The sequence below is a fragment of the Trematosphaeria pertusa genome (genome assembly GCF_010094035.1).
Source record: "Trematosphaeria pertusa strain CBS 122368 unplaced genomic scaffold BU26scaffold_4, whole genome shotgun sequence".
NCBI classification, from domain to species: Eukaryota; Fungi; Ascomycota; class Dothideomycetes; order Pleosporales; family Trematosphaeriaceae; genus Trematosphaeria; species Trematosphaeria pertusa.
In genome coordinates this window covers 1,428,677-1,452,799 of record NW_022987215.1, presented here as the reverse complement: position 1 = coordinate 1,452,799, position 24,123 = coordinate 1,428,677, and the positions used below count along the sequence as shown (strand labels likewise).

The window sequence follows — 24,123 nt, the reverse complement described above, 5'->3', positions numbered from 1 at the left end:
ATGCCGTTAGAAGGAAGGATAGATGTAGGACGATATTGTTGTCACAATGTTTGGAGATTTTGGGATCATTTACGGAGATTACAACGAAGACTGTTGTCAGATGGAAGGGGGATATCGATGCCATCTACGGGGGATACTGTTGCTAGGCTGCACGCTGGAATTTTCGTTATGTCACGAGGCATGTGGTTTCACTTTCTACGAGAATGGGTTTGCAGCGCCTTTTTTCCTACTGGGATGCATAGCATGCAGGAGCACTTCACGCAATGGGTTCTTCAAAAGTTGGGGAAGCATTGTTAGCTGGAGTGGGAAAACTTATGTTGCTACGATGTATGTTGGAGAAATGAGAAAGCAATGCAAAATATGAAGCCATTCAGATATTCTCTTCTACTCTTTCCTTCGCGGGAGCTGACTTACGGAGTGCCGATTGAGGACATTCTCTGCTGAGCAATTCCTTACAGCCAGGTGCTGTGCTGAGCGATCATCAGGCCCAGAACTGTGTTGTGTGGCAGTGGCAGGGGAAGATCCGTCGACGAGTCATGTATGGGCGTTCCTGACCTGCGTAGTCCTGCATCCTTGTTTGAGATGGTGGCCTGGGCTGCGGGCCGTGGTTCTTCGTTCTTTGTTCCTGCGTCGTGCCCCTCGTCCGTGCGTGTGCGCACTCTGGCGGACCTGCATATCGCCCGCACTTGTTCAACGCTCCAGCATGCGAACGCACGCCCATCATCTCGCAATGAAAGAAAACCCCCCTTTTGCCTACATACATGGCAATTGCAGAGTGGTGGTTGAAAGCAGCGACAGCATGACGACGAGATAAGGTTCGCGACCCGGTTTCTCCATCTTTACCCGTTGCTATGCGTTTCGAGCGGCGTGGGCAAATCATCACATGGCGCGAGCTTCTGGAAAAAAGTACGCAAGAAACGCATAACGGATCGGCGACGCCCTGCTCGAGGCGAGGGATTGGCAAATTCCAAATCATGGACCGTGTGCCTGGGTGGGTTACGCAGCGTGTACACGTACACCCAGAATACGATATGGTGGAGGTTGAAGCGGCTCGGTTAGGAGAGAGTGAAGCAGAAGCGACTCAGTAGAGTGATAGAGAAAGGGGAGACGTGAGGCAGGCGGTGATCGCCGCGGGATGAGTGTGCAGTTCGGGCAACGTGCGACTTTACAAGTGCTGAGCCGTGTCGCTGTCACTTCCGCTTCTAGCACCGTATGACTTGAAGTGAGAGCTAGCGCTGGACTAGTCTGCCGCTTTTGGAACTTGCGGTTCCTGTTCTCGCTATCTGTCGTTCGGGGCGAGGCCTATTCTGGCGATGCTGGGCCCCCTGTTCGAAACCGTTGGGGACTATATGAGGCGTTGTATAGCTCTACGCTACTACTCAGCGGTATCAGTTTCCGAACGTAATGGGTGCCTTGTGCGGGGACGACCGGGAATTTTCTTGATGGTTTGACGTGCGTGTGTTTGAGGATGGAAACCTGAGGGATGGTATTTTTGGATACTGATACTATTGTTTGGTGATGAGGAATGGGGATGAGGTGCGTTGAAACGGGCATCCTCTTGAAGGCGTGACTTTGCCTGTGGTTTTGGAAATGAAACCTGAGGGATGTATTTTTGGATGCCCCGATGCCTACTGTGGGAGGTGGTTTGGTGATGGATAGATGAGGTGCATGGGAGACGGGGGTGGCTATGTTGGGAGTTTTGCGGGGATGTTTGAAACGCTGGTGGGTTGCTTGGTTCGTGAGGTTATTCGGATGTTGGACTGGACATAGATAGAGAATGTATGTAGTGCTTCCGAGGTGGATGGAAGTTTGTTCTTGCGTTCTGGGTGCCTAAGAATGCTCAGCGTGCATGGTAAGTCGAGGGGTATTGCAGTTCTTGACAGCGAACTGCGGGACGTGCTGCGTCTTTTGGGATTGGCCCTCTATATCTCCCATTGCAAACGAAAGGAGACCTTGGTCGTTCTTGAGCGTTTCGAGACCGTCTGCGGAGCAATCCCCGATGAGGATGTAGGTATGAGTGGCTCGCTCACTGTAGCCGGTGTTCCGAACAGAGGCAGAACGATCAGTGGTGTGCTTAACACGGCATTATCACGCTCTCTGGATGCAGGGGACTTACTGTAAAGCGCGTGTCGTGTTGTTGGATTTGTGTCTGTTACCTGCTGCATGCAATGGACCGAGGAGATGCAGCTAACTCCCACCTCGCACCGTCGCCGCTCATTTAGTTTGACCCAACGAGGCGGGCGTGCTCCGGAGGTGAGCTCATATGGCTATACTGAAGAGACGGTCTGGTCTCAGCCCATCAAGAAAGAACGCCATAGATACTGCAAGTGCGTCCGCTCTGTATCAGCCGGCGCCTAGCCGCCAGTTCCATGTCTGTTTCTCGTACCCGGCGCGATGAATTGATCGTGAATTCTGACCCGAGCAGTGAAATCTATACAGGTAGTATACAGAGATATCCTGGGGAACCGCTTCTTTTCCTATCCGGCCGAGCTCAGTCAAAAATGCCTTCATATACTTAACCGCTCATCGAGAGTCCACATCTGTTTGCCGACACGCTCGATGCATGATATCTTGCGCCGAACTACGTTTCTGGTTCTGCTGTCCGGTCACTGCTTGTCGAGACTCGTACTCTCTTTCTGCTTCTGCGCCTCCATGTCGTTTTGCTTCTTTCTCAATCCCTCGATTTTCTCATCAATCAGCGCAATCTCTGCCTCAACAGCTAACAGCTTCTCATTCATCATCCTTTCGTACTCCTCGTCCGTCAAGATTGACATCGGGCTCCATTTGCTCTTCGCGACCCTCTGTAACCAGTTCAACTGTTCCTTCACCTCGCCTTGCTCCCTCATTTCCTGCTCCTTCCGTATTACATCCGAGTTCCGCTTGTCGAGGTAGTTATACGCATGCTGCCCTCCCCATCCGAAGAGGGTGAACATTATCGTGCCTGGGATGACGTTGCGGGGTCCTCTGAACAGAAAACCTAATGAGAATCCGGTGATGGCACCAGAGATGGTAGACGCTCGGACTCGGTCTTCACGTGAGGGGTTGAGATCATGACGAGGATGGAGAGGTGCGCCTCGGGTGAGATTCCACCAGTTCAGAAGCCCGGTTTGATTGAGAATAGCAGTGCGAACTCCCCAAAATGTCGTGGCGATGGCGAACCATTGTCCACCAGAGGCTAGGGAGAATATTACCGGGGTCTGTGTGCGGAGAGTGCCGTAGGTTGCGCCGACGAGGAAGCCCGGAAATGCTGGGTTCCGTTAGCGACAGTTCAAGGAGCAACGCTTTGAACTAAGCAGGAATATATTTAGCATTGATAAGGGGAGAACATGCTGCAATTGGAAAGACGAAATACTTTGCTACGGATGGCGAACAGATGCAGGAAGTGGATGTGGAACAGGCCCTCCAGAGATATCGAGGCACGTGATATATCTTGGCAAGGAGGAGTCTCCTATTATTCCTTTCAATGCGCAGGTGCAACAGAGAACGAGACAAGAATACAAGATTCTGATAGACCTAGGTACCCCAAGTCGTGATTGCAGATAGAGGAACATTCAGAACGTTGAGCAGATTGGCTATACGTACCGGCTGCTCCGCCAATTAGGGCGGCTTGTCGCGCCACATGGAGGGGATGTGTGACCTGATTTGGGTCAGGCTGCGTTCTCATCGCTTGTGCATCGATGATTATATGCAATGTAGCAGATTTTCGCCGGAGTCGAGGTCGATGTCGATGTCAGGGCTCGGGCTTGCGAGGCTGCAATCCGTTTTCACACTAACAAGCCCAATGACTAAGCAGCCTGGCGAATCTGCGCACTTCATCGCCTGGCGGCCACTTTTTCCCTCCAAGGCTCGGTCACCTTGACCACACCACACCACACGCTGCACGAACAACTACACCTATACAACATCGCTGAGAGCAGAAATAGCTCTCAGTACATTCACAACCAGCGCGCAGTTTTCGACCGCGCGTTGACTGCCACCTGCAATCATGGGTAGGCGCTCCCTTCGTGCGGAGCCGGCCAGGCAGACAGCCCCCGCGACTCTCCTGCCCCGCCTCATGCGCGCTGTCCAAAATCTGAGGATATCATGGCTGACTGAATCGTTCGCAGCTCCCGCCAAGAAGTCCCAGCAGAAGATGTCCCTGGGGGACTTTCTGGGCGACCAATGTACGCGCCACCCTCTCTGCCTGGAGGGCGAAGGAGACTGACGATGCTACAGCTCTCGGATCATGGGCCGACGAAATGGAGGATATGCCGGTCGGTAGTGAGTTTTCCGCATCCTATAAAGCCCAATTTGCCGATCACTAATTTTTCACAGGCGGAGGTACTTTCCCCCGAAATTTCCCACTGTGAATTCCGGAGAAACCGTGTGCTGACGATGTGCTAGGCGGCGGCGGCTATGGAGGCGAAAGGCGTGCATTCAGCTCCGCTGGCGGATTCGGTTCTGACCGCGGCTTCGGTTCGTAGACCTCGACGTCATCCCCCCTTGCGCTGACCGTGATAGCCCCCAGTGGATTTGCGCGCGAGCAGCTTCCCCTCCCCACGAGGCCCCCGTATACTGCCCATCTGGGTAACCTTTCGTTCGATGCTACCGAAGGCGACGTCAGCGATTTCTTCAGCGGCTGCGAGGTCACCAATGTGCGTATCGTGGAGGACAAGCTGGAGAGAAAGCCGAAAGGCTTTGGCTACGTTGAGTTCGGCAGTCTCGACGGCCTAAAAAAGGCGCTCGAGTTGTCTGGCACACAGTTCCAGGGTAGAAATATCAGGATCAGTGTTGCTGAACCGCGTAAGTATAGGGACCGCCGTCATAAGAGTAGAACGCTAATGAGATCACAGCCAAGGATCGTCCCGAAGCCAAGGACATGTCCGACTGGACTCGAAAGGGTCCTCTTCCTGACCTCCCGGGTGCGCGCCGTGCGTCCGACCGAGGAGGGGGAGGCTATCGTCAGTTCGATACTGGTTCCGATGTCGGAAGCGAACGTGGAGGCAGCCGACGGGGTCCTCCGCCGTTCTCGGGTGATGGCAAGGAGCGCGACTTCGGCAACTGGGAGCGAAAGGGTCCCCTGTCGCCCGTTCCTCAAACCGGACCGATGAGAGAGGGCGGCAGGGTGCGAAGCAACGATGGACCGCGCGAGCGACGACAGTCTCCTGCGTGGGGCGAGGGACGCTCGAACGATGGATCCCGTCCACCACGCCGCGAGTTCCAGGACCGGCCTCACTACGACCGACAACCTACGGCTCCAGAGCTTGACAACCAGTGGCGGGCCAGGATGCGTCCCGATGCTCCGGCCAAGTCTCCGTCGGGCACTCCCGAAACCAGTGTTCCCTCGTCTCCCGCTCCTCAACATGCTGCTCCGGCAACTCGCCCTAAGTTGAACCTCACCAAGCGTACCGTGTCCGATAGCGATCCGGTACCTCCGACAGCCTCTTCTGAGACTCACTCCAAGTCGAACCCCTTCGGTGCGGCGCGTCCGATTGATACCGCCGCTCGCGAGAGAGAGATTGAGGAAAAGAGGGAGCTTTCTATCCGTCAAAAGAAGGAGGCTGACGAGAAGGCACGCGAGGAGAAGAGGGCAAAAGAGGCAGCAGAGAAGGCCGCGGCTAAGGAGGCAGCACCTCCGACGCCCACGGGGGACAAGTCCAAGGAGGATGGCGGAGAGGAGAAGCCACGCCCGAATTTCGAGATCCTGCGACGTGTGAGTAACGAAGACGACGCAGCCCCAGAGGAAGACGCACCTGATGCGCCTGCAAACGGAAACATCGTCGACGACAAAGAGGTCAAGCCAAAGGAGATTGTGCGCAATCCGAAGGCCGAAGGACCGTGGAGGCGGAAGTCTGGCGCTCCCTCGGCAGCAGCTGGAACTACGACCGAGGGCCTTGAGGATGACGGCTGGAGTACCGTCACGAAGCCAAAGAACACGAGGGGTAGAGGAGGTCGTGGCGGCCCGTCCCGTGCCATCGCCTCCTAGATCTTTGCCGTCTTTTGAGACATGTTCGGCTTGTCTCCACTTTCTTTCCCGATGCATTTGAGACGCTCGCGACGTCGCTCACACATATCCTTGAGCAGCAACATCTTGTTGATGTCTACACAACCTTGTTGTTTCACGCATCCTCTGTCCTGGCCTGCTTCGGCGCACAGGGTAAAACTTCCATCCTGGCTCGGATGGCGGGTCTACTTTGAGATCTGGTCTGTTCATCCCATACACGTTTAATGAGGCCTCTCATGCTTTCCCATGCCGGCTCTGACACCACATGCACATGCATGTTTGTCCTTATTTCTTTCCTTCAAAAGTTATGGTTGCAAGGATGTCTCCTACATCTCCCGGGCTTTGAAAACATGAACTTGTCATCTTTGTGTCTCCTCTCCTCTCGCGACGGCTTCGGGGTTGGTGGTGCGAGCATGGCAGGTAGCATTTGTTGGCTTTGTGCTGGGCGCGGATTTTGAGGAAGAGTTGGCAATTCTGTACGCTTCTCAAATAGACGTTTGTGCTCGGGCATGTATTTAGGATTATGGTAGATTGCAAAATGGCTTGTCCACTCCACTGCCTGCGTACCTACGTCCGACGTGTCTATGTGTGATTGGGAAGGTTCCCTCCGCGTGAAGAATTGACCTACATGCGTTCCTCGAGTAGGAACTGCCCAGGTGTGGCAGGGCCGCCCCAGACCGCTTTCCTGACTCTGCACAATATTACAATACGTGAGGGATGCGATCGCAGAGACGACAAACACGAGTGCGACACCAGAGTCTCGATGCTGGCGATCGGACGCAGCATGCGGATCGCTGCTGATTCAGGTCTAGCCCGTGGACCCTGGCATTCGCCCCTCCTACGTCAATCTGCCCAGCTTTCCGTCCCACTTCGAGATCTTGCTTCAGCTTCAACTTGCTCTCGACAGCTTTTCCTCTCTCTTCTCCTGGTGAACTTGTTTTATGATCTGCCTGCATTGTCTCATATTGAAGCAATGACAACGAAGTCTCAATCCCCCGGCCCAAATCCAACTACGTCACAGCTGAAACAGGCAAGATCGAGAAAAGCTGCGAATCAGTCGGAGCAAACTGTTTCTGGAAGAGCAGGTTCTACGGGCGGAATCATGCTCGAGAAAGAGCAGGCTGTGAAGAGTACCGGTGCTCCAGCTTCTGCTGCGACGAAAGCTGCGACGATTCCGCCAGCGAAGGATAAGGATGCGGCTACGCCAGCAGGAGGAACAGGACCCAACCGCCAGCGTCGACGACCCAGGAAATTGAACAAAGAGCCTGCACCCGCCCAGAATGCAGCCGATGCTTCGACAGCAGGCACCACAGCTACGTCGGCACCTCCAGCTTCGACAGCCGAGATAGAAGCACTGAAGTCCCGCGTGCGAGGCCTTGAAGCTAAAGTAGAAGAGCTCTACAAGAGCACAGAAGCGCGAACAGGTCGCTCCCCACGACGTCGCGGAAAAGGGCGCAAAGATTCCTCCTCTACACAAGTACCAACCATCGCTACCGTCGCCGAAACCGCACAGCCAGCCGAGGAAGAAGAAGCAGACGAGGAGCTGACCAGGCTTGAAGACGAGCTTGAGGTCGCGCGGCGCGACCTGGAAACCTTCCGGCCGCGCAATCGGCCGCGAGGCAAACGCACTACTTCAGAAGAAACTGTCGAGGAGATACCGCGCAGCGGCATCGGCGCAACCGACGACACCGTCCATACAGGTGACAGGCAAGTCACGCTCACCGGCAACTACCGCATCCCTCTGCCCGCCGCCGTCTCCATGTCCGATGTGAAGTCGATCCAAAGCGGCGTCTCCGCTGCTCAGAACGTCGCAAAATCCTTCCTCGAACAACGTCGCGCTGCTCAGGCCACGCAAGGCGCCCAGAACCCAAAGCCGCCAGCACCGAAACCGAAGAAGGCGGCGCCGTCGATGGAGGTCAGCAAAGAGACCAACGGGCAGACGTGGAGCGAGTGGTTTGGCGGATATAGCATGGCAGTTTCTAGAGCGGTGAAGAATATCGAGGCTGAGGCTGCCATTGAGAGCCAAAGGCGGCCGACGCAGGCGGGAAGGACGGTAAGTGCGCCCTCGAGTGCGAAGAGAGCGGCAGGTGGTGGGACAGCGGCGAAGGCGGGCACGCAGAGGCCGGGAATGAAGGCGAGGCAGGGCAATTTGAGTAGTGAGCAGGTGCAAGGTCTCATGCGTTAGACCATATGCGCATAGGAAGAGGATGCAGGATATGTACTAGCTGAGAGGGAACATGTGTGCATTATGAGCATGAAGTTTTGCTTTGGGTATTGGCGATCATGGGATGTAGTGTGCAAAAAGTTAACGCAAATGACATGAATGTGTGCGTATAAATGCCGCCAGAATGCTCCTCTACCTGCTGCGCAAGTTAACCCTTCTGTCCTCTATGTTCTGTCTGAGATACAGTCTGCCTCTCATCGCTATCGCTTCCTACCTCTCTACCTACCCTGTCCTCTAACCACCCTTCTCACCACACGTCTACCCAAACGCGCCAAAAAAAGAAGAAAAAAAATGCAAAAAGAAACCCGAAGGCCCAGAAAACTCCTATGAGTTTATACTGTTTATTTCGGATGGTGTCTCAACACTCAGGGCTTAGTTATCTCAGTGGATACTGCCATACTCGAACTTCGAACTAGGTCAATCCTGGTTTGGCGCTCTATAGGGCTGCGACTTATGCGGAAGGGCAGTCAGACTTCCCAATCCGCGGCGCTATCCCAGGCGAGTCCAACAGCTGCCGACGTAGTTTCATTTGTTGAAGGAACTGCACATTTGTTTAATATATATACGACAATTAATTCAAATTGCGTGTGTGGGTGCGCCACGTGAGGGGAGGGGCGTTTCGCAGGCAGGTGGGGTGAGGTGAGGTACGGTGTTTGGCTAACTAGGCAGGAGCGCGACTGAGGGCATTGTTTACGCGGCTGCCTTCGGTGGGGCACGCCGATGAGGGCCGAGCGTGCGCGCGTGTGAGCCTAGGTGCGCGATCATGAAGCTTCTCAGAGACATGATATGTCGCCGCGGCTCTGCTTGGAAGGTGAGCTCGCTCCTTCCCTTCCCTGTTTCTACCCATTGTGAACCTCGCAGCATATCTCTTCGATGGCGATCACCTCACGATAAAGCTACTCGGGTCGCTGAAGCCGAGTTCACTTCAGATGACCTAAGGTTGGAGTTGGTGGTGAGTGGTCTTCCTCCAACCCTCCACAACAACCTCAGTATATCACACTCTCCGTTCGGTCGGCGATGCAGACGGTTTCTGCAGGCGTTTTGAAGGAAGATAAAGGGAAAATAGGCGAGGTCGAATAGACGGGTCCGATCCAGTGCGTTGCGGTAGGCGCCCTGAGTGGTGGTCCTTGGTGAGCTCGTTGAGAAAGACGGACGCTCTCAACAAACGCCTGGGCAATCAGTAGTAGAGTCCCCAATATAACGGGATATGCCGGACGCGGCTACGAGATTATATGTTTTAGGATATTGTTGCTGCGCCAGAAGACGCCGTTATACGCGGCAAAAGCTGGAAAGGAGAGGACATGGGTATCAAAAGAGAAAGGTGCTGAGAAGTGAGAAGAGAGAGAGAGAGAGTGTGTGTGTGTGACGAAGGTACGAGTGAGGGAAGGAGCTGTCCGTTGTTTGGGTGAAGGCCAAAAGACGTCGGCACCAGCTTGGCTCTTATGACGGGGCCCTGAGTTGACATAGCGGTGTGAGGCGAAATGTCACCTTCACCTTGAGTCCCCTCAAAGCCCTGAAGGACCACTGGCCTGTCTCCAAAAGGAAATAATACGAACGATACGAGAAGACGAGAAGGTGAAGAACCACGAGATAGTACGAAGTATCCTACTCTGCTTTGGACATCACCACTGTGGTCACTTTGTCGCGACAACGACCCACTGACCCGCCTTCATCCACACCTCGCCATCCACCTCCTTCGTCCCACCCTGCTCCTTCAAAACCTTAGCTAGCAAGTCTACCTCCTCATCCCACTTCTCCTCATCACTCTCAATCCAGCCCCCAATCCCCGCAAGATACGCCCAGGACTTCTCCGCCCAGCCCCTCAGATCCCTCGTCTTAGCCCACGCATCGCTCTTCTCAATTCTCATCTTGTCCTTCGAAAACCCCGCTTCAACCATAATCTTCTGGAGATGCTGGCCATCGGCCCAATTGATCACCGGAGCCGGAAACGGTTTGCCGGTGCGAAAGACGGTGTGGACGTTCAGTATGGGCATAAGCCACGTGATGCGCTCCCAGCAGTTTACAACGGCGACGCCGCCTGGCTTGAGGGTGCGGTGGATTTCTTTCGCGCCATCAAGGCCGGCAGCGCCGAAGAAGATGATGCCGATGTTGGTGACGGAGAGGTCAAAAAAGTTGTCAGGGAAGGATAGGCTCTCGCTCTTTTGGTTCGCGACTTCGATCGGCCAGTCGTTTTTTGTGGCATCCTCCTGGAGCTTGTCGAGGAATGGCTGGTCAACGTCGGTGGCGTGGATCTTGATGTCGGATGATGGGTTTGAAGATAGGATGAGGCGCGACACGGTGCCGGAACCACATGCGTTGTCGTGTATAACGGAGCCTGGTGCGATACTGGGGAGGAGGCCAATATTGTGAGATGCAAATTGAGCTGTCACTTCGCCGCCTGTTGCTTCGTAGGTGGATACTTTCTTTTGGCCATCTAGTAAGGCTCGAGCCTGCTTTGGTACACGAGGCCCACTGATATTCATGATTTGCTAAAGTCTGGGGTCTATCTGCAGAAGAGGCGTAGTGGGTGTTACAATATCAGGCGAAAATCAGTCTAAAATTGCTCGACTTGCGAGGGAACGGCTCATTATATTTGCGGGGAGGGGTTAGTGCTGACGTGACCCACCAATGCGTGCCCAGGTGGAATCCTTAGGTATGCGCGTAGCGGCCATTACCTAAAGGTCGCTGGTATCCCACAACTGGTTTTTGAAATGTCTGCGACTCCCCGAGGACATAGTCTAGTGGCGTTGAATCGGGGCGCAGCTGCGCAGCGAAAATACTCCGACGCGGATCGGGACGAATCTCTACTGTCATCTTGATCTCCCGGTTATGCTTCTCCTAGTGTGATGGAAGGATTTGATATGAAAATACGGATATGTCCCATTGTGAGCAAAAGGTTGGAGAGATGAGACGGACTCCTCGTTCTCGTTCTCGTTGAATTTTGTGCGACGGGCCCTCTAGTCCCGATTCAGATGGAAGGCTCGTGCACTCCTTCACCTCGCTTCAATGTCAGCATTTCCTCCACCATTAACCAGTCTAAAGAACGACCGACGTACCCACATGGAAGCTATCCCTACACGACTGAGGCGTACTGGTATGGATGCAAGCATCCGTTGACGTCTTCTATGCTATAATTAAGTACCTAGGTACCATGCGTTTACCCCCGCCACTCCTAAAACATTATCTGCGCCGTCTCACAGCACGCATATCAATATGTTGTTTATCTGACAAGGTACCCGATCGAACGATAAAATCTGAGCGTTGCCTGAATTGGGGGTTACTGCCCACGTAATCTGAGGAGGGCGTATATAAGCGTTTTGTCGTGCCTTCTGATCGACTTCTCTCTTCCGTTGTGTTGTCCCTCCGAGACTATATCTCTCGCAGCCTTCATCAATCTCCTTCATATCAGTATCTCTTATCTTCTTCCCAGATCCTTCTCATCATGACACCTCCCAACACCGGAACAGTTCGTGTCGCCGTCACGCAATTCGAGCCCGCATGGCTCGACCTCCAAAAGAGCGTCGAGAAGACCTGCCGCCTCATCCGCGAGGCAGCAGAAAATAGAGCGCAACTAGTCGCCTTCCCCGAATGCTGGATCCCCGGCTATCCAGCATGGATATGGACACGCCACATCGACTTCGACCTCTCAACCGCATACATCCAAAACTCCCTTTCAGTGGACTCTCCCGAGATGAAGCGCATTTGCGAGACCGCCGCCGAACACGGCATCGCCGTCGTGCTCGGCTTCAGCGAGAACTACAACAACTCGCTCTACATTGCGCAGGCTATCATCGACGCTCAAGGCGCGATCCGCGTATCGCGGCGAAAACTCAAGCCGACCCATGTGGAGAGGACGGTTTTCGGGGACGCTTCCGGCGGGTCATTGAAGAATGTAGTAGAGTTGGAGGGGATTGGACGAGTTGGAGCTTTGTCGTGCTGGGAGCATACGCAACCCTTGCTGAAGTACCACACGTACCATCAGAACGAGAGCATCCACGTCGCAGCCTGGCCGCCACTGTATGCGCACTCGGGGGGCCCTGACCTGTATTCCATGAGTAGTGAAGGTACGATTCCCCGTTCCCATCCATACCGCCTGTCTCATACAAGCCATCCACCAACTAACTAATTCCGTTCACACAGGCTGCCGCTCCCTCTCGCAAACCTACGCCATTGAATCGCAAACCTTTGTCCTGCACGCCACCGCCGTCCTAAGCCAAGCTGGCGTCGACAAGCTCCAAACAGGCGCCGGGCTCGCCATGAACGTTCCCGGTGGGGGTAGCTCAGCCGTCTTCGGCCCCGATGGGCGCATCATATCTAAAGACCTGCCGAGCACTGAAGAAGGATTTATTTATGCAGATTTGCCGCTTGATGACATTCTTAAGACGAAGAGCTTCTTAGATGTGTGTGGGCATTATAGTCGGCCGGATTTGCTGTGGCTTGGTATTGATGATAGGGAGAAGACGCCGGTGGGGGTGTAGGAGGCATTGTAGAGTTGTGTATGGTTGAGCAGCTACATGATACGTCGCTCGAGTGCTGCCGGTATATCCTTCAGCAGGTAGCGGTAAAAACGCGCGCCGCTCTTGAATTCCAGTTCATGAATCTCTCGGTCCAGTTTCGCATTCTAAACACTGCGGCAAGCTCGTGGATGGCGCCTCGCGAGCCTTAACTTCACAGGGTTAGGTTTTGATGCACTTCCGTCAAAGCTATGGGAGGTGTGTCTCTCCCCACAGTGGCGCGATAGTTAGCTAAGAAACAGAACGGAAGATACTAAGTTCGCATCAGACGCTGAAGGCCTCCAGACCACGAATCCAACATGCCGTAATAAGTGTCTCCTCGTGCACGGTTAGTCTTAATTTTTGTTCGCCGCATGGCTGATGTTTGTTAGAGACTTAATTCCGACGCGGTAAATCAATAGGCGTTGCTAGCGACCGGTGGCTGGACATCATCGTGGACGATTTCACGGACAGCATTTTAAGGATCTCGTACTAGAAAGACTCGATGCGGGGGTGTCTAACAAACACACGCGAGACGTCCCGCGTGTTTAAAAGGAGGGAAGAGTAGGCGCAGGTCTGAGCGTCTGATGTTGCTACACTTCTCACGATACTATGAACGGCCATGCACGCATGTAATCACATCAAGTGAAGTCGACACTAATGTATTGACTACGAATACAGTCTGCAATGATCTCATTCTCTCCGCCATGAGCCCAAGCCCCCTCATTACAGGCCCACCATCGACCATCCGTCTCGAAAACTTGAGAAGAGAAACCTTTTTAACCGGTATGCTCGTGCGCCGTGCGCAATCGTGGTATCATCCATTATCAACGAAAGCAAGCAAAAGAGTCGTAATCATAGCAGCCGCCCATCATGCTGAGATATCATACAAGGGGTGAGTCGCTGGACGACTAAGTCGCTTAGATGGAGCCCTGGAGAACAGGGTTCTGATCTCCGAGCGTCGTGTTGTACTTGCCCTGCTGGGTCACCTGCTGGGTCTGGGTACCAGGAACACCACCGTTGGAGTTGAAGGCGCCGTCCATCTGGTTGGCAAGACCCTGACCAGCGCCAGTGGTGCGGCCGTACCCAGAGCCGATACCAGGCTGGCCGTTAGCCGTACCAGCGCTGGGTTGTGCGGAGTAGCCTTCAGAACGACCATGCGGCTTGCGAGTGACGGTGGCGATCTTCGGCAAGCTAGAAGTCTCCTTGGCGGAGCCAATGGAGAAGACTGGGCTCTCCCACTTATCGCCCTTAGCGGCGAGCTCCTTGTATTCGGTAGCCTTGCTACTGATGCCGCCGGGCAGGGAGATGTTCTGGAAGATAGAGTCGTGCTGAGTGACAGCCACGTTGACCTTGGTATCCTTGGCCTTCTCCTCAAGCTCCGCCTTCTTCTGCTTGCCCTGCATGAGACGCTTGTTAGCGGCAGTTGCGTAGCGCTGGTAGATGTTCTGGATATTCTCGGGGTCGGGGTTGCGCTTCGCGTCCTCTGCAGCCTTGTCTGCTTCGAGTTTGATGTCATGGATGAGGGCATCGAGCTGGTTGACATTGTCCTTGATCTGCTTCTCAAGTACGCGTTGGATAACGGGGCGCATGACCTTCAGCAGCAGAGGCTTGAAGAGGCCGAAGAGGAGCTTGTGGTTGCTCTTCTTGAGCTTGATTTGAAGATGCTTCACATCAGTCGAGACCTTGTTGACCTTGAAGTAGTGGATCTTGTCATCCTTGTCGGCAGTCTCCATCTCGACCTTGAAGCTGAAGCCAGTGCCACCCATGAAGACGTCCATGACACCCTTGTCGGTCACGGAGGGAAAGCCCTGCTTGCGCTTGACATAGTAGGCCACGTCGCGAAGATCCATCTGGACGCCAGAGACCGAGAGCATGAGCTTATTCTTACTTCTGCTCGAGATCTTCTTGCGTCCCCAGCGCCAGTAGTTGTCCGAGCCGAACTCCAGGACGTTTGGCGCGAGATTGTCGCCCTCAATGACCAGGTTCTCAACAACAGCATCTACCATGGGGTCGCTGTATTCGATGCGCGGGATGGGAACGTAGCGAATGTTCTCGAAAAAAGCGGGGAGGATGACCTCGGTCACGTCCTTGACAAGGTGGGGCTTGAAGGTGGTCTTGCCATTCTCATCGTGTCCGAGATCAAGGAACAACTTGTTAACCGACTCGGCAAAAGCCTTGTTCTGTGGGCTGCGACGTTGTTAGTTCAGCACCGGAAACCTAGGGGAACGGAACTTACTCGGCATCGTATTGCTGTCCGAGGAACTTGAACTCGTCGACGATGCGGTCGGTGTGGGCTCGGTAGCGCTCACGGAGCAACTTATGGCCATCATCATAAAGCTGGTTCCACTCGTCGTTGCAGGCATCCTCCATAATGAAGCCTTGCTGTTGGAGGCACTTCCGAACAAAGGTGTCGATATGCTTGAACCAGTTCTTGAGGTCGGGATCGCGGTCGGCATCCTTGTAGATCTGATTGATGGAATCAACCAGGTCATCAAACGATGTGCTGTTGGCGAACCGTTCCAAAAGAGTCTTGATCTTGGTCAGCATATCTTCGTTTTCACCTAGGAATCCTGTTTGAACGCACCTTCAGGTCAGCTTCTGCCAATTGCAAGGCATCATCCTGATGCGCACCTTTCACCGATCCCTTGCCCTGGGCGTGGAGATCCTTGCCGTGACCAGCATATTGCTCTGCAAGGCGGAGGAGGGTCTCGATAGCCTGCTGATAGTCCTGGTGGCCTTGAACCTCGACGACCATCTTCTTCAGGCGCCAGATAGTCTGGTCGCGACGTTCTTCGGGCATCTTGCCCTTCAAATAGTTGTTCAGACGCTCACGTCGCTGTCGGAGGCGGTCCTTGTCTTCCTCGGGGATGTTCTCAGAGACCTTCTGCTTAGCGGTGCCAGCAGCAGCCTGCGCGTTCAGGCCGGTGGGTTCACCAGTCTGAGCTTCATGGGAGGCTGGGCCAGTGACATCGGCAGGATCCCGAGACCCCTCCGGATGTGCGGCCTGGGTAGCATCGCCAACGGTCTCCTTAGCCTCCTTCTTTCCAAACGGAGCCCGCGACTTAAGCTGGCCCTGTAGGTTCTCTTTGGACAAATCGGGGACCTCGTGCCAAGTATTGTCCTCGGCAGCGCGGTCGATCTGTGCGAGCTGATCCTCTGACGGCTTGACGCGGTTAGCGGTGTTCTGGGCAGCATCACCGGCGATATCCCGTAGCAGGACGGTGGCGTCGGAGAGGAGCTTCCTGAACTGGCCGTTAGAGATCAGGAGGGTCCCTAACGTGCGCAGGCCCTCGAGGGCCTCGTTTCCGTGCTGCTGGGCCGTCTGCTTGTCGACGGGCACATTGGGAGCCTTGGCGTTGCCAACAGAGATCTGCTGGGTCTGCCAGATGAAGTCCTGGAGGAGGTTGCCCTCGTTTTTGGTGAGAATGAGGATCTTGGCCTGCTCGATGACGTCCTTCAGGTCGGCGACCAGCTTCTGGCCTTCGGGCGACAGCTTCTTAGACGGAGAGCCCAGCGGTTTTGAAGCCAGCGCCGAGTTGAGCGCGACGTCGATCTGCTTGTTTGACGGGACCTTGCCATTGGCGAACGCTAATGTGCAATGTTAGTTTGTGCCGAACAAAGCCAGTGTCTCGCGCGCATGTGAAGCTGCAATTGCAGCCGCAATGGCGCCCTGTACGTACCTGTGAAGATGCCATAGAGCTGGAGCTTGTTGTTGACGTCCGTCTCCTTCTGCTTGAGGTCCACCGGCCGGTTAACCGCCTTTGATGAAGACATGGCGTAGCGATATCTTCAGAAGAGGTGCTGTTGGGGTATCTAATAAAACAGAGGCAAAGCGGGCGATTGTGGGTGGGGATGGTAGCGTGCTGGGGGTATCAAAAGGTGTTTATGGTGTTATGATGTGAAGTGAGGTGGAGAGGGAAGGCGTCCAGGCCTTTATTTGGGTGCTGGGCGGTCGCGGTTGCCGTGGCACGCCCGCAAGCAGCAGGTTTCACGGCGCCGACGTACGTCATTTCTTCGACACGGAAAATGAAGCGCCAAGCCATCCCAGAGGCGTTCACTGCGTCCCCGCACAGGCGCGAGCCTGGCCCAGCAGTGATTTGCGGCCGGCCATCGAGGACGTGGCCCGGGACAAAGCGCGGCAGGGCCGCAATTTCCTGATGGATGCGCCGCCAGCGAGCAGCTGTGCCTTCGCTAGACCCCAATTGAGCCATGCTTTGCTGGAACGAGTACTGCCCTGGTCCTGGATGACGGAGTTGGAGCTGGGGGAGCTGGCTTCGGCTCAGAGCGCCGGCGCGCACCCTGGTTGCGTCATTGCATTTTAATCGCGTTCAGCCACAATCCTGCGCAAATGCCATGCGGGCCGCAGAATGCCATCTCGATTGATCCCGCGCCAGGGCCGGCTTCTGCTTCTCGGCCTTTCGCGCGTATTCCATCGCACCTCTGCACGCGGATTCTTAGTTTATTCACTTGACCAACATGAAGAGCTGGGGGGCCACGAAACACGGCCTGTTTGCGCGTCTTTTGCACGCCACAGGTGAAGCTTGCGGCCGCCAATTAGCGCCTGTGGCTTGCATAATTTCAGCATTATGTCATGGATCGCACCACTTCTCCGATCACTATGACGCTACCTATGCAATCTCCCGTCTCAACACCTGGACTCTGCCAGACTATCCCCATAGGGCGAGGCACATGCCCGCAGCGGGTGTGCTTCTCCCAGACGAGATAACGGCACCAGCGAGGACGACTCGACCAACATGTGAGGTTGGGTTACGGTGCCGGGAGATGTGCCTTGGCGGGCAGGGGGCGACGACGTGCTGGGACTCCTTACAGTACTTCCGGGCCTTATCGCAAGTTCCACCACTACGCTTGTAGTTTGAATAAGGTTCTGCATGGGATGCGCATGGCGTCAGACCGCGACATCCTCAAGCGCTATTAGGTCCGTCTCGTCGCGTGCAGCACGCGAGACTCGCATGCGTTGGCAGTAATGGTAGGTGCGAACAGCTGTGGCTTCCTTTTGTCTCGCGAGCTACCCGGAATACCCCTAGTCCGGCATGATCTCAGGCCCCCAGCTCTCTCCGCGGTATCTCGACACGCTTGTACGGGCCTTCCTTCTAGCAATACCACCCTTTCCAGATATGCGTACTAGTCCAAGCACCGAGCTCCAGAATATAGCCTTTCGGGAGCCGCGTGCTTGTATCGGACACCGCGGATCACCAGACTCTCAAGGCGACACATCTATAAGGCTTGCGAGAAGCATAATGTCGAGCCCGGGTATTCGATTCTGCCTAGGAGCTGACCGATTCTCGTTGCTGGAACACGTATTGTTCCTTAGTGTAAAGTTATAGCACATATGTACGGCCGGATAATGTAGGTGTTCAATCCATCCACTACGCGATAACAGTCTCCAGGTTCATTTCCCATTCTAACCTATATTACGATAGGCATACCATCAAAGGCTGCGCCAAGATATCGTTTCAGAGCAACTCAAACACAATGAGAGCAAGGACGAACACGGAAGCGATAAGCCCATGGACGGCCCCAATGCGTGGCGCTGCGTCCGTGCTTGTTGGAGCTGAGGGCCCAGCGGCTGAGTGTTGCGACGAAAACAGCGCTTCCGAGACCGATTCAAAAGCAGATAGTAGCTCGGAAGGGATCCCGCTCACTCCCACCGACGGACGCGCGGTAAAGCCCGGGAGAAGAACAGACGTCAAGGGAGGAGCTTGAGATTGCACCATATCAGCATTTGAACACAGTTACCATGCGTCTTGGAGGAACGTACCCGAGCTCGTGACTTCCGCGTCAGGCTCCGTTCTGGTGCCTTGAAATGGTGATGATGGATAAGCACTCGTGACCTGGGATGCGGTCGGTTGATCGTGCGTACCTGGAGGTGCAGAGGGGCGATCTTCTTCCGTCGCAGAAGCTTCGTTCGAGTACGGCATGTCGAAATACGAGAGTGCGGACGTCATTCCCGGTCCGTCTAATCCCTACGGCAATGAGCATAGATAGGCGCTCCTCCGCTCCGTTTCAACATACCTCCGAGTATGCCAGGCAGACTGAATAGCCATACACATTCCCGATCTCCGCATTTGTCGCCAAGCACGACACGTTCCCGTCGACGGAACACACTGAGCGCAATGAGGTGAGTTGCTCCTGGCACGCGCATGATAGGAATTGCGTGTTACTGTACGATTGCGTGCATTTGCTCATCATATCGACGCCTTCTAGGCACGACGTAGCTATGCTTTCGCACGCTGCTTCGAATCCTGGATCGACAGTGAGGGATACCAGCGGCTGGGTGGTCACTGTGAAGTCTACTTTCGCATCGCATGTTGCATGCCATTGCTTCTTGAGGTCTTCGAAGGATGAGTCGGATTGGCTGGACTGGGTGCATATTCGGATCTCGTTTTCGCAACTGGTGGTGGAGTATTAGATCAGAGAATAGTGAACTCCAAAGAGGAGGAGATTTCGCACTTACGCAGTTATAGTATTCCAGAAGTCTTCGTTGCATGGACATGTGTCCTTCTCTTCTTGTGTGGGTTTGGCCAAGCATTCGATGGATTTGGCGACGAATGAGTCGCAGGCGACCCAGCTCTCAAGGTCGCCAATGCACTCGGATGGATCGGGAAGTGCGACTGGTGGAAGATCTTCTGCTTGGCCCAGAAATTCGAGGGCTAGAAAAGACAGGATAATCACTTCGAGAAACATCATTGCGTTGTCAAGATTTGCTGTTAATATGGCTCGCCTTCCACGCCAGAAGTGCAGCGCATATTAGTAAGAGAGGTGTGCGGAGACATCACGATGGCATGACCGGTAAGGACTCTCGCCATTTTCATAGCTAGAGAGTACCCTGGGTTCAGAGGGAGACTATGTCGTGACGTATCTCTCCACATGTCATGCAAGGCTGAGTGTGGCGTCGCTCGAATTGTCATTTCGATGCGCCGCATGTCAAGGGTATGCACTGGGGTCATCGCTAACACTTCTTAAGAACGATCATGCATACATCAGTCGATAGGTAGACGCAGATAGGTTCTAGATCGTGGGAGGCGTCTGCGGGAACTTTCGTCGAGATGGATGCCTCCCACAGCAAGCCTTCAAACATGGAAGCTTAGGTCAATGACTTTCGAACATGGCCGTTCAAGCTGTACTACCTCGACCGTACGCAAGTCTCTGGCTTTCGGGAATATTCAAAAAAATCCGCAACCTTGGTAGAAACCCTTCAAGGGGATGGCAGTCGTCCAGAACCGCGTGGCCGTTGGTTACTCTGCTGCTCGTCTCCCAAGTCGCTCTTATCGCAGCAGTCGTCGCACTGGTCGTCGTATCAAAGAGAAGCAATGGCTTCGCAGCCATCGGCTCGCTAGGATTTCTCGACAATCCACTTGTCGACGGCTTCCTATGGCAGGGCTTACCTCCCATCATCTTCACGATCTACAAGACCGCATGGGAAGCCATAGTGGAGGACTTCGCCGACCGCCAACCTTTCGTCGAGCTCAGAAAACCTGGAGGTGGGCCGCCTTCAAAAACAATTGCCTTGGATTATCGAACGCACAATCGCTTCTGGCGTCCAGTTGTGGCATTCAAGAATCGTCATTGGATCCTTGCCCTCACGATGTTGCTCAACTTACTGGCGACTTTCGTATTAGTCCCATTTTCCTCCTATATCATGAACGATGCGCCAACCTTGGTTACTACGACGTTCAACTCACGACTCAGAACCTCGTTCGACGTAGATGGCATAACGTCTTTGCCCGACCTTGGGGCTTCGATGGACGTTGCGTTTGCAGCACTGATGCTCGGAGGTCGATGGCCTGCATGGACTGACGGGAAGTACGCCTTTCAGGCATTCGAGCCGCCCCAGTACACTAAGGCGTCAAACATATCAACCACCGTCGAAGCGTATTACTCCGAGCTCGATTGCAGGATTCTCTCCGAGGCTGAGTATAGCGTGGAATACCGAACGGAGAGTGTCAAGATATCCGCAGAGGACCGCGGCTGTGCTATCTCCACCGCCATACAGCTCGATGCCGCTTCTACAAGCTTTGTTGAATCGTGGTCTACCGTTGGGCAATGCAGCGGGAAAGAGACAAGACTGTCACTCATCGCTGGAGATTACGCGCCCATTCTGAGGAACTCGACCGCCGAATTGACATTCATCTCCTGCGTGCCCACATATTCAGAGGTGAGGGGCACCGTCTCGATGGCTTTCGACATCCAATCGAGCCCATTTCCAATCTCTTTTAGGCCAAACGCGGAAACCTCCCGAATCTCTTCGTTCCAGAGCACGGGAATTAACGCGATATACGAGCCAGCGCTCCAGAGTATCACCGGATATGACGCTTTCAGCGCTATTGAAGGGAACAACTTTGGCCAGTACCTATATCGAATGGTGAACCAATCCGGTGTCGGATGGGATAGCAATGCCATCCTGAACGCGACGGCTGTCCTCTTCAACTCCATCTTTGCAACCACGACGGCTACAAGCCTCATGGCATCTCGCGAGGATCTGGACTTCAGCTCCTGTACTGGGACGGTCGCAAGTACGAGAGCCTTCATGATCTACTGGAATTGTTACCTGGAGCTCGCAATCCTCGCCGCGATGGTCGTATGTACGTTGGGTCTACTGAAGAAGTCGGGGGAAGGGAGCATCCTGTTCGAAGAGCCGAAAGGTCTGCTGAGCTATGCAGGCATCGTCGATCGAAGCGACCTTGTGGGCTTGGTCGCGAGAATCCAAGGAGCAAAGGCTGGGCCAAGCTACGAGGGCAACTTGCATGCGGCAGCAAAGCCAGAGCTGGAGGGGACGTCTTGGTACCGCATTGGCGGGACTCCCATAACATCCGAGATCAAATGTTTTCGCTCATGATCTGGGTCGAGTCGGGGAAGTCTGGGCTTGCAGTTAAACTGGAATTGAATGGTGTTCTGCTACTCGCTGCGATTCGGTGGTCATCTCCTCAGCCTTCGCTTACCCTGGTGAAAGGGGAAACGTGGCGCACCCCAGAAATGTCGAGGACTTCCTAAAAGAAAAGACCCACGAAAAATGGTCTCACCACCCACCCCCAAATAGTGTCATAGCTTTAGTAAAAGTAAGCGACGTGTTTCCCCGGCCGGCTTCGTGCCGCACCGTCCCCTTGCAGTAGCTCTGCACGGACTCCACTAGAACTAGGGCCCCGGCGTCCAACATCCTATTCGCAGTGGATAGCACACTCCCGGTGATGCGATCAGTTCATCACCTCTGCGTTGGAGTTGACTGAAGAGCCACTGCCAAGTACCAGTTATATTCGATGCTGCATGGCCTGGATCCGGAGGGCTGCTCTGACTTTACGGCTCAGAACCGAGGACAGGCTGAAGCCTTCGAATGCTCTCATACTAGAGCCTGGTCTGATATCAGCAGATTGTGATGTAGACGCATCAAGTGCCGCGTCAGGTGAAGAGTATCCTGACGGATCAGACGTGTAGTGTTTATAAGATCGTGTTTGGTGAACTTCATCTTGATAGCCGGTGTCCTTATACATCTGCCTCTCGTTAGCCAAGCAATTTGGTATCATCAAAGACTGAACTTTGCAGAGCGTCGCTCACTCTGCTGGACATATCCCTCGTTTGCACCACATTATTGGGCGTTTGAATACGGCCGCCGATAGCAGCGCCACGTGAGCATACCAAAACGTAGAGTGTCCGTTTAGTAACCAAATTCAGCATGGGACTTTTGGCGCTTATTCTTGCGGTGGTTTCGGTCGCAAACGCATCGCAGCTTAGACCGCGCGACTACTCTGGCTGCAATCCGCTGGACAATTTGGGACATCTCGGAACCAGCGATGGCAACCGGAAGATTGCGTTCGTCATAGACAGCTCGGGGTCAATGTTCGAAAACGATTTCGAAGGCATGCGCTTACAAGCGGCGATTGCACTGAATAATATGTACCTCGTCAGCAAAGAGAAGGCGAAGCCCGGCCAGACCCCCGATCTACTCACTGTCATCGACTTTAACGACGAAGCGAGCGTGATCTATGACCTCGGTAATCCAGGGAGCGCAGCCAACGAAGTCATCGCGAACATCATGCCCGACGGCGGAACATGGATTGGTGAAGGCGTGAGAGCCGCAGTGGAAGAGCTGTCCAAGCCCGGATCCGGGGAGACGAGTGGAAGATCAGGAATAATCATTCTGACCGACGGTGTAGACGACCCTTCGGATCGGGCCACCCAGACGATTGAGGAGATTAAGGCTGCTGGCGAGAAAGGAATACGGGTTTCGATGGGGTATATGGCTATCGGGGGGGCCACCGGGGATGAGTTCGCGCCGGAGCAGAACGTCGCCATTCATGACGCTGTGATCACGACCGGCGGTACAATGGGAAGGGTCGATACTGCGCAAGCTATTGGATCATTCCTGGTTGAAGCGACTATGAAGGGGCTCACCGATTCCGACAAGGGAAACCAAGGAGACGTGCTCGACCTCATCGGAGGAGTGACAACTTCAGCGAAGCTGAAGACCGATGGACCGAACGTCTTCAGATATAGGATCTTCAAGGACGAAACGATCACGATCAACGTTACTGCCCTTGAGAAGTTCGCTCCCCTGAAGCTGGTTCTCCGCGCGAGCCCGAGCAATACCGACTTAAAGACTGCCGAGACCAATGACGACGGCGTCGCCATCCTGGAATACAAAGGCGCATCGGAGTCCGACTTGAGTCTTGAGGTTTCCTCGTCAGTGACAGACGCCAAAGGAGTTTTCATCATCGGGCTTAAGAGTAACATCGATTGCAGCAAGGACCCGGCGCGGCAAAGTTCGCCGGCAAATAGCAGCATCCCAGTAATCGCCCCAACGAACCCATCGTTCGTTCCTTCCAGGACTGTGGTCCCTTCGGTCACGAATTGGACAATGCCGGGGCCGACGGAGACGGTTTCGGTCGTGCCGTTTCCGGGCGCCACAGGGGCTCGCTCGGCACCCGCGGGTTTGGGTTGGCTTGGGTCGATGGTCGTCGCTCTCCTTGCTCTTTAGGGGCCGAATTGAATTCCCTTCTCTCGAACAATTGTAATAGCTGCACCTATAGTCTGATGATAATTCGGGTTGTTAATAGGACTTGTGTGCTAAACCTTGCAATGCGCTTGTTGCGACGGGAGTGTGTCGTGCGTGCTGCGCGTGCTCATGATCTCGATGCCGACTAAAGACCTCGGGAGGCCGCGGTGTCGGCCGGCCCTACCAAATAGTTGAAGCTCGCAACACCAATCGAGCCATGTTCCATAAGGGGGAGTGATGGTAACCCAGCAGCACAGCTCAACTAAGGAAGGCCGGATGCTAAGGCGCTACTGATTAATCTGCAAGCCGCCCGATGGTGCCGCAACGGGACGGGACTGCCCTGCCTTTTGGCCCCCATCACTTCTCCGCTCCATCCCCAGGCCTATTTTTGCGGATAGGCCCAGGCTAGGAA

At 54.5% G+C, this 24,123-nt stretch overlaps 11 protein-coding genes across 11 annotated transcripts; 6 read left to right on the top strand and 5 right to left on the bottom strand.

The window, feature by feature from the left end:
* Nucleotides 1-370: 370 nt before the first annotated feature.
* On the bottom strand, nt 371-1,303 carry BU26DRAFT_252436 (uncharacterized protein). Its single transcript, XM_033821152.1, has one exon. It carries the CDS (start codon nt 974-976, stop codon nt 482-484), a length of 495 nt encoding a protein of 164 aa, XP_033687184.1. The 5' UTR covers nt 977-1,303; the 3' UTR covers nt 371-481.
* Nucleotides 1,304-2,247: 944 nt separating this feature from the next.
* On the bottom strand, nt 2,248-3,728 carry BU26DRAFT_516867 (uncharacterized protein). Its single transcript, XM_033828439.1, has 2 exons — nt 3,583-3,728; nt 2,248-3,247 (listed from the first exon to the last, which is right to left on the bottom strand). The coding sequence occupies exons 1-2, from the start codon at nt 3,662-3,664 to the stop codon at nt 2,607-2,609; spliced, it is 723 nt and encodes a 240-aa protein (XP_033687183.1). The 5' UTR covers nt 3,665-3,728; the 3' UTR covers nt 2,248-2,606.
* A 326-nt stretch (nt 3,729-4,054) lies between these two features.
* Nucleotides 4,055-5,965, top strand: BU26DRAFT_421720 (uncharacterized protein; the record flags this gene model as incomplete). Its single annotated transcript, XM_033823423.1, has 5 exons — nt 4,055-4,163; nt 4,216-4,253; nt 4,359-4,455; nt 4,501-4,782; nt 4,833-5,965. 5 exons carry the CDS (start codon nt 4,055-4,057, stop codon nt 5,963-5,965), a joined length of 1,659 nt encoding a protein of 552 aa, XP_033687182.1.
* Nucleotides 5,966-6,086: 121 nt separating this feature from the next.
* Nucleotides 6,087-6,546, top strand: BU26DRAFT_252374 (uncharacterized protein). The gene has a single exon (XM_033821149.1). The coding sequence runs from the start codon at nt 6,208-6,210 to the stop codon at nt 6,439-6,441; it is 234 nt and encodes a 77-aa protein (XP_033687181.1). The 5' UTR covers nt 6,087-6,207; the 3' UTR covers nt 6,442-6,546.
* A 302-nt stretch (nt 6,547-6,848) lies between these two features.
* BU26DRAFT_516865 (uncharacterized protein) lies at nt 6,849-8,313 on the top strand. Its single transcript, XM_033828438.1, has one exon. It carries the CDS (start codon nt 7,086-7,088, stop codon nt 8,166-8,168), a length of 1,083 nt encoding a protein of 360 aa, XP_033687180.1. The 5' UTR covers nt 6,849-7,085; the 3' UTR covers nt 8,169-8,313.
* Nucleotides 8,314-8,368: 55 nt separating this feature from the next.
* On the bottom strand, nt 8,369-10,762 carry BU26DRAFT_548853 (S-adenosyl-L-methionine-dependent methyltransferase). Its single transcript, XM_033831964.1, has 3 exons — nt 9,887-10,762; nt 9,208-9,376; nt 8,369-8,748 (listed from the first exon to the last, which is right to left on the bottom strand). Exons 1-3 carry the CDS (start codon nt 10,688-10,690, stop codon nt 8,675-8,677), a joined length of 1,047 nt encoding a protein of 348 aa, XP_033687179.1. The 5' UTR covers nt 10,691-10,762; the 3' UTR covers nt 8,369-8,674.
* A 592-nt stretch (nt 10,763-11,354) lies between these two features.
* BU26DRAFT_452311 (carbon-nitrogen hydrolase) lies at nt 11,355-12,747 on the top strand. Its single transcript, XM_033824791.1, has 2 exons — nt 11,355-12,271; nt 12,348-12,747. The coding sequence occupies exons 1-2, from the start codon at nt 11,650-11,652 to the stop codon at nt 12,683-12,685; spliced, it is 960 nt and encodes a 319-aa protein (XP_033687178.1). The 5' UTR covers nt 11,355-11,649; the 3' UTR covers nt 12,686-12,747.
* A 669-nt stretch (nt 12,748-13,416) lies between these two features.
* Nucleotides 13,417-16,938, bottom strand: BU26DRAFT_602612 (uncharacterized protein). Its single transcript, XM_033835367.1, has 4 exons — nt 16,384-16,938; nt 15,288-16,291; nt 14,940-15,232; nt 13,417-14,890 (listed from the first exon to the last, which is right to left on the bottom strand). Exons 1-4 carry the CDS (start codon nt 16,475-16,477, stop codon nt 13,621-13,623), a joined length of 2,661 nt encoding a protein of 886 aa, XP_033687177.1. The 5' UTR covers nt 16,478-16,938; the 3' UTR covers nt 13,417-13,620.
* Nucleotides 16,939-17,969: 1,031 nt separating this feature from the next.
* Nucleotides 17,970-19,492, bottom strand: BU26DRAFT_516859 (uncharacterized protein). Its single transcript, XM_033828437.1, has 4 exons — nt 19,179-19,492; nt 18,737-19,115; nt 18,483-18,687; nt 17,970-18,422 (listed from the first exon to the last, which is right to left on the bottom strand). Exons 1-4 carry the CDS (start codon nt 19,409-19,411, stop codon nt 18,178-18,180), a joined length of 1,062 nt encoding a protein of 353 aa, XP_033687176.1. The 5' UTR covers nt 19,412-19,492; the 3' UTR covers nt 17,970-18,177.
* A 240-nt stretch (nt 19,493-19,732) lies between these two features.
* BU26DRAFT_516858 (uncharacterized protein) lies at nt 19,733-21,752 on the top strand. Its single transcript, XM_033828436.1, has one exon. It carries the CDS (start codon nt 19,830-19,832, stop codon nt 21,558-21,560), a length of 1,731 nt encoding a protein of 576 aa, XP_033687175.1. The 5' UTR covers nt 19,733-19,829; the 3' UTR covers nt 21,561-21,752.
* A 448-nt stretch (nt 21,753-22,200) lies between these two features.
* On the top strand, nt 22,201-23,769 carry BU26DRAFT_516856 (uncharacterized protein). Its single transcript, XM_033828435.1, has 2 exons — nt 22,201-22,344; nt 22,391-23,769. The coding sequence occupies exon 2, from the start codon at nt 22,392-22,394 to the stop codon at nt 23,691-23,693; it is 1,302 nt and encodes a 433-aa protein (XP_033687174.1). The 5' UTR covers nt 22,201-22,344; nt 22,391; the 3' UTR covers nt 23,694-23,769.
* The last annotated feature ends 354 nt before the right edge of the window (nt 23,770-24,123 follow it).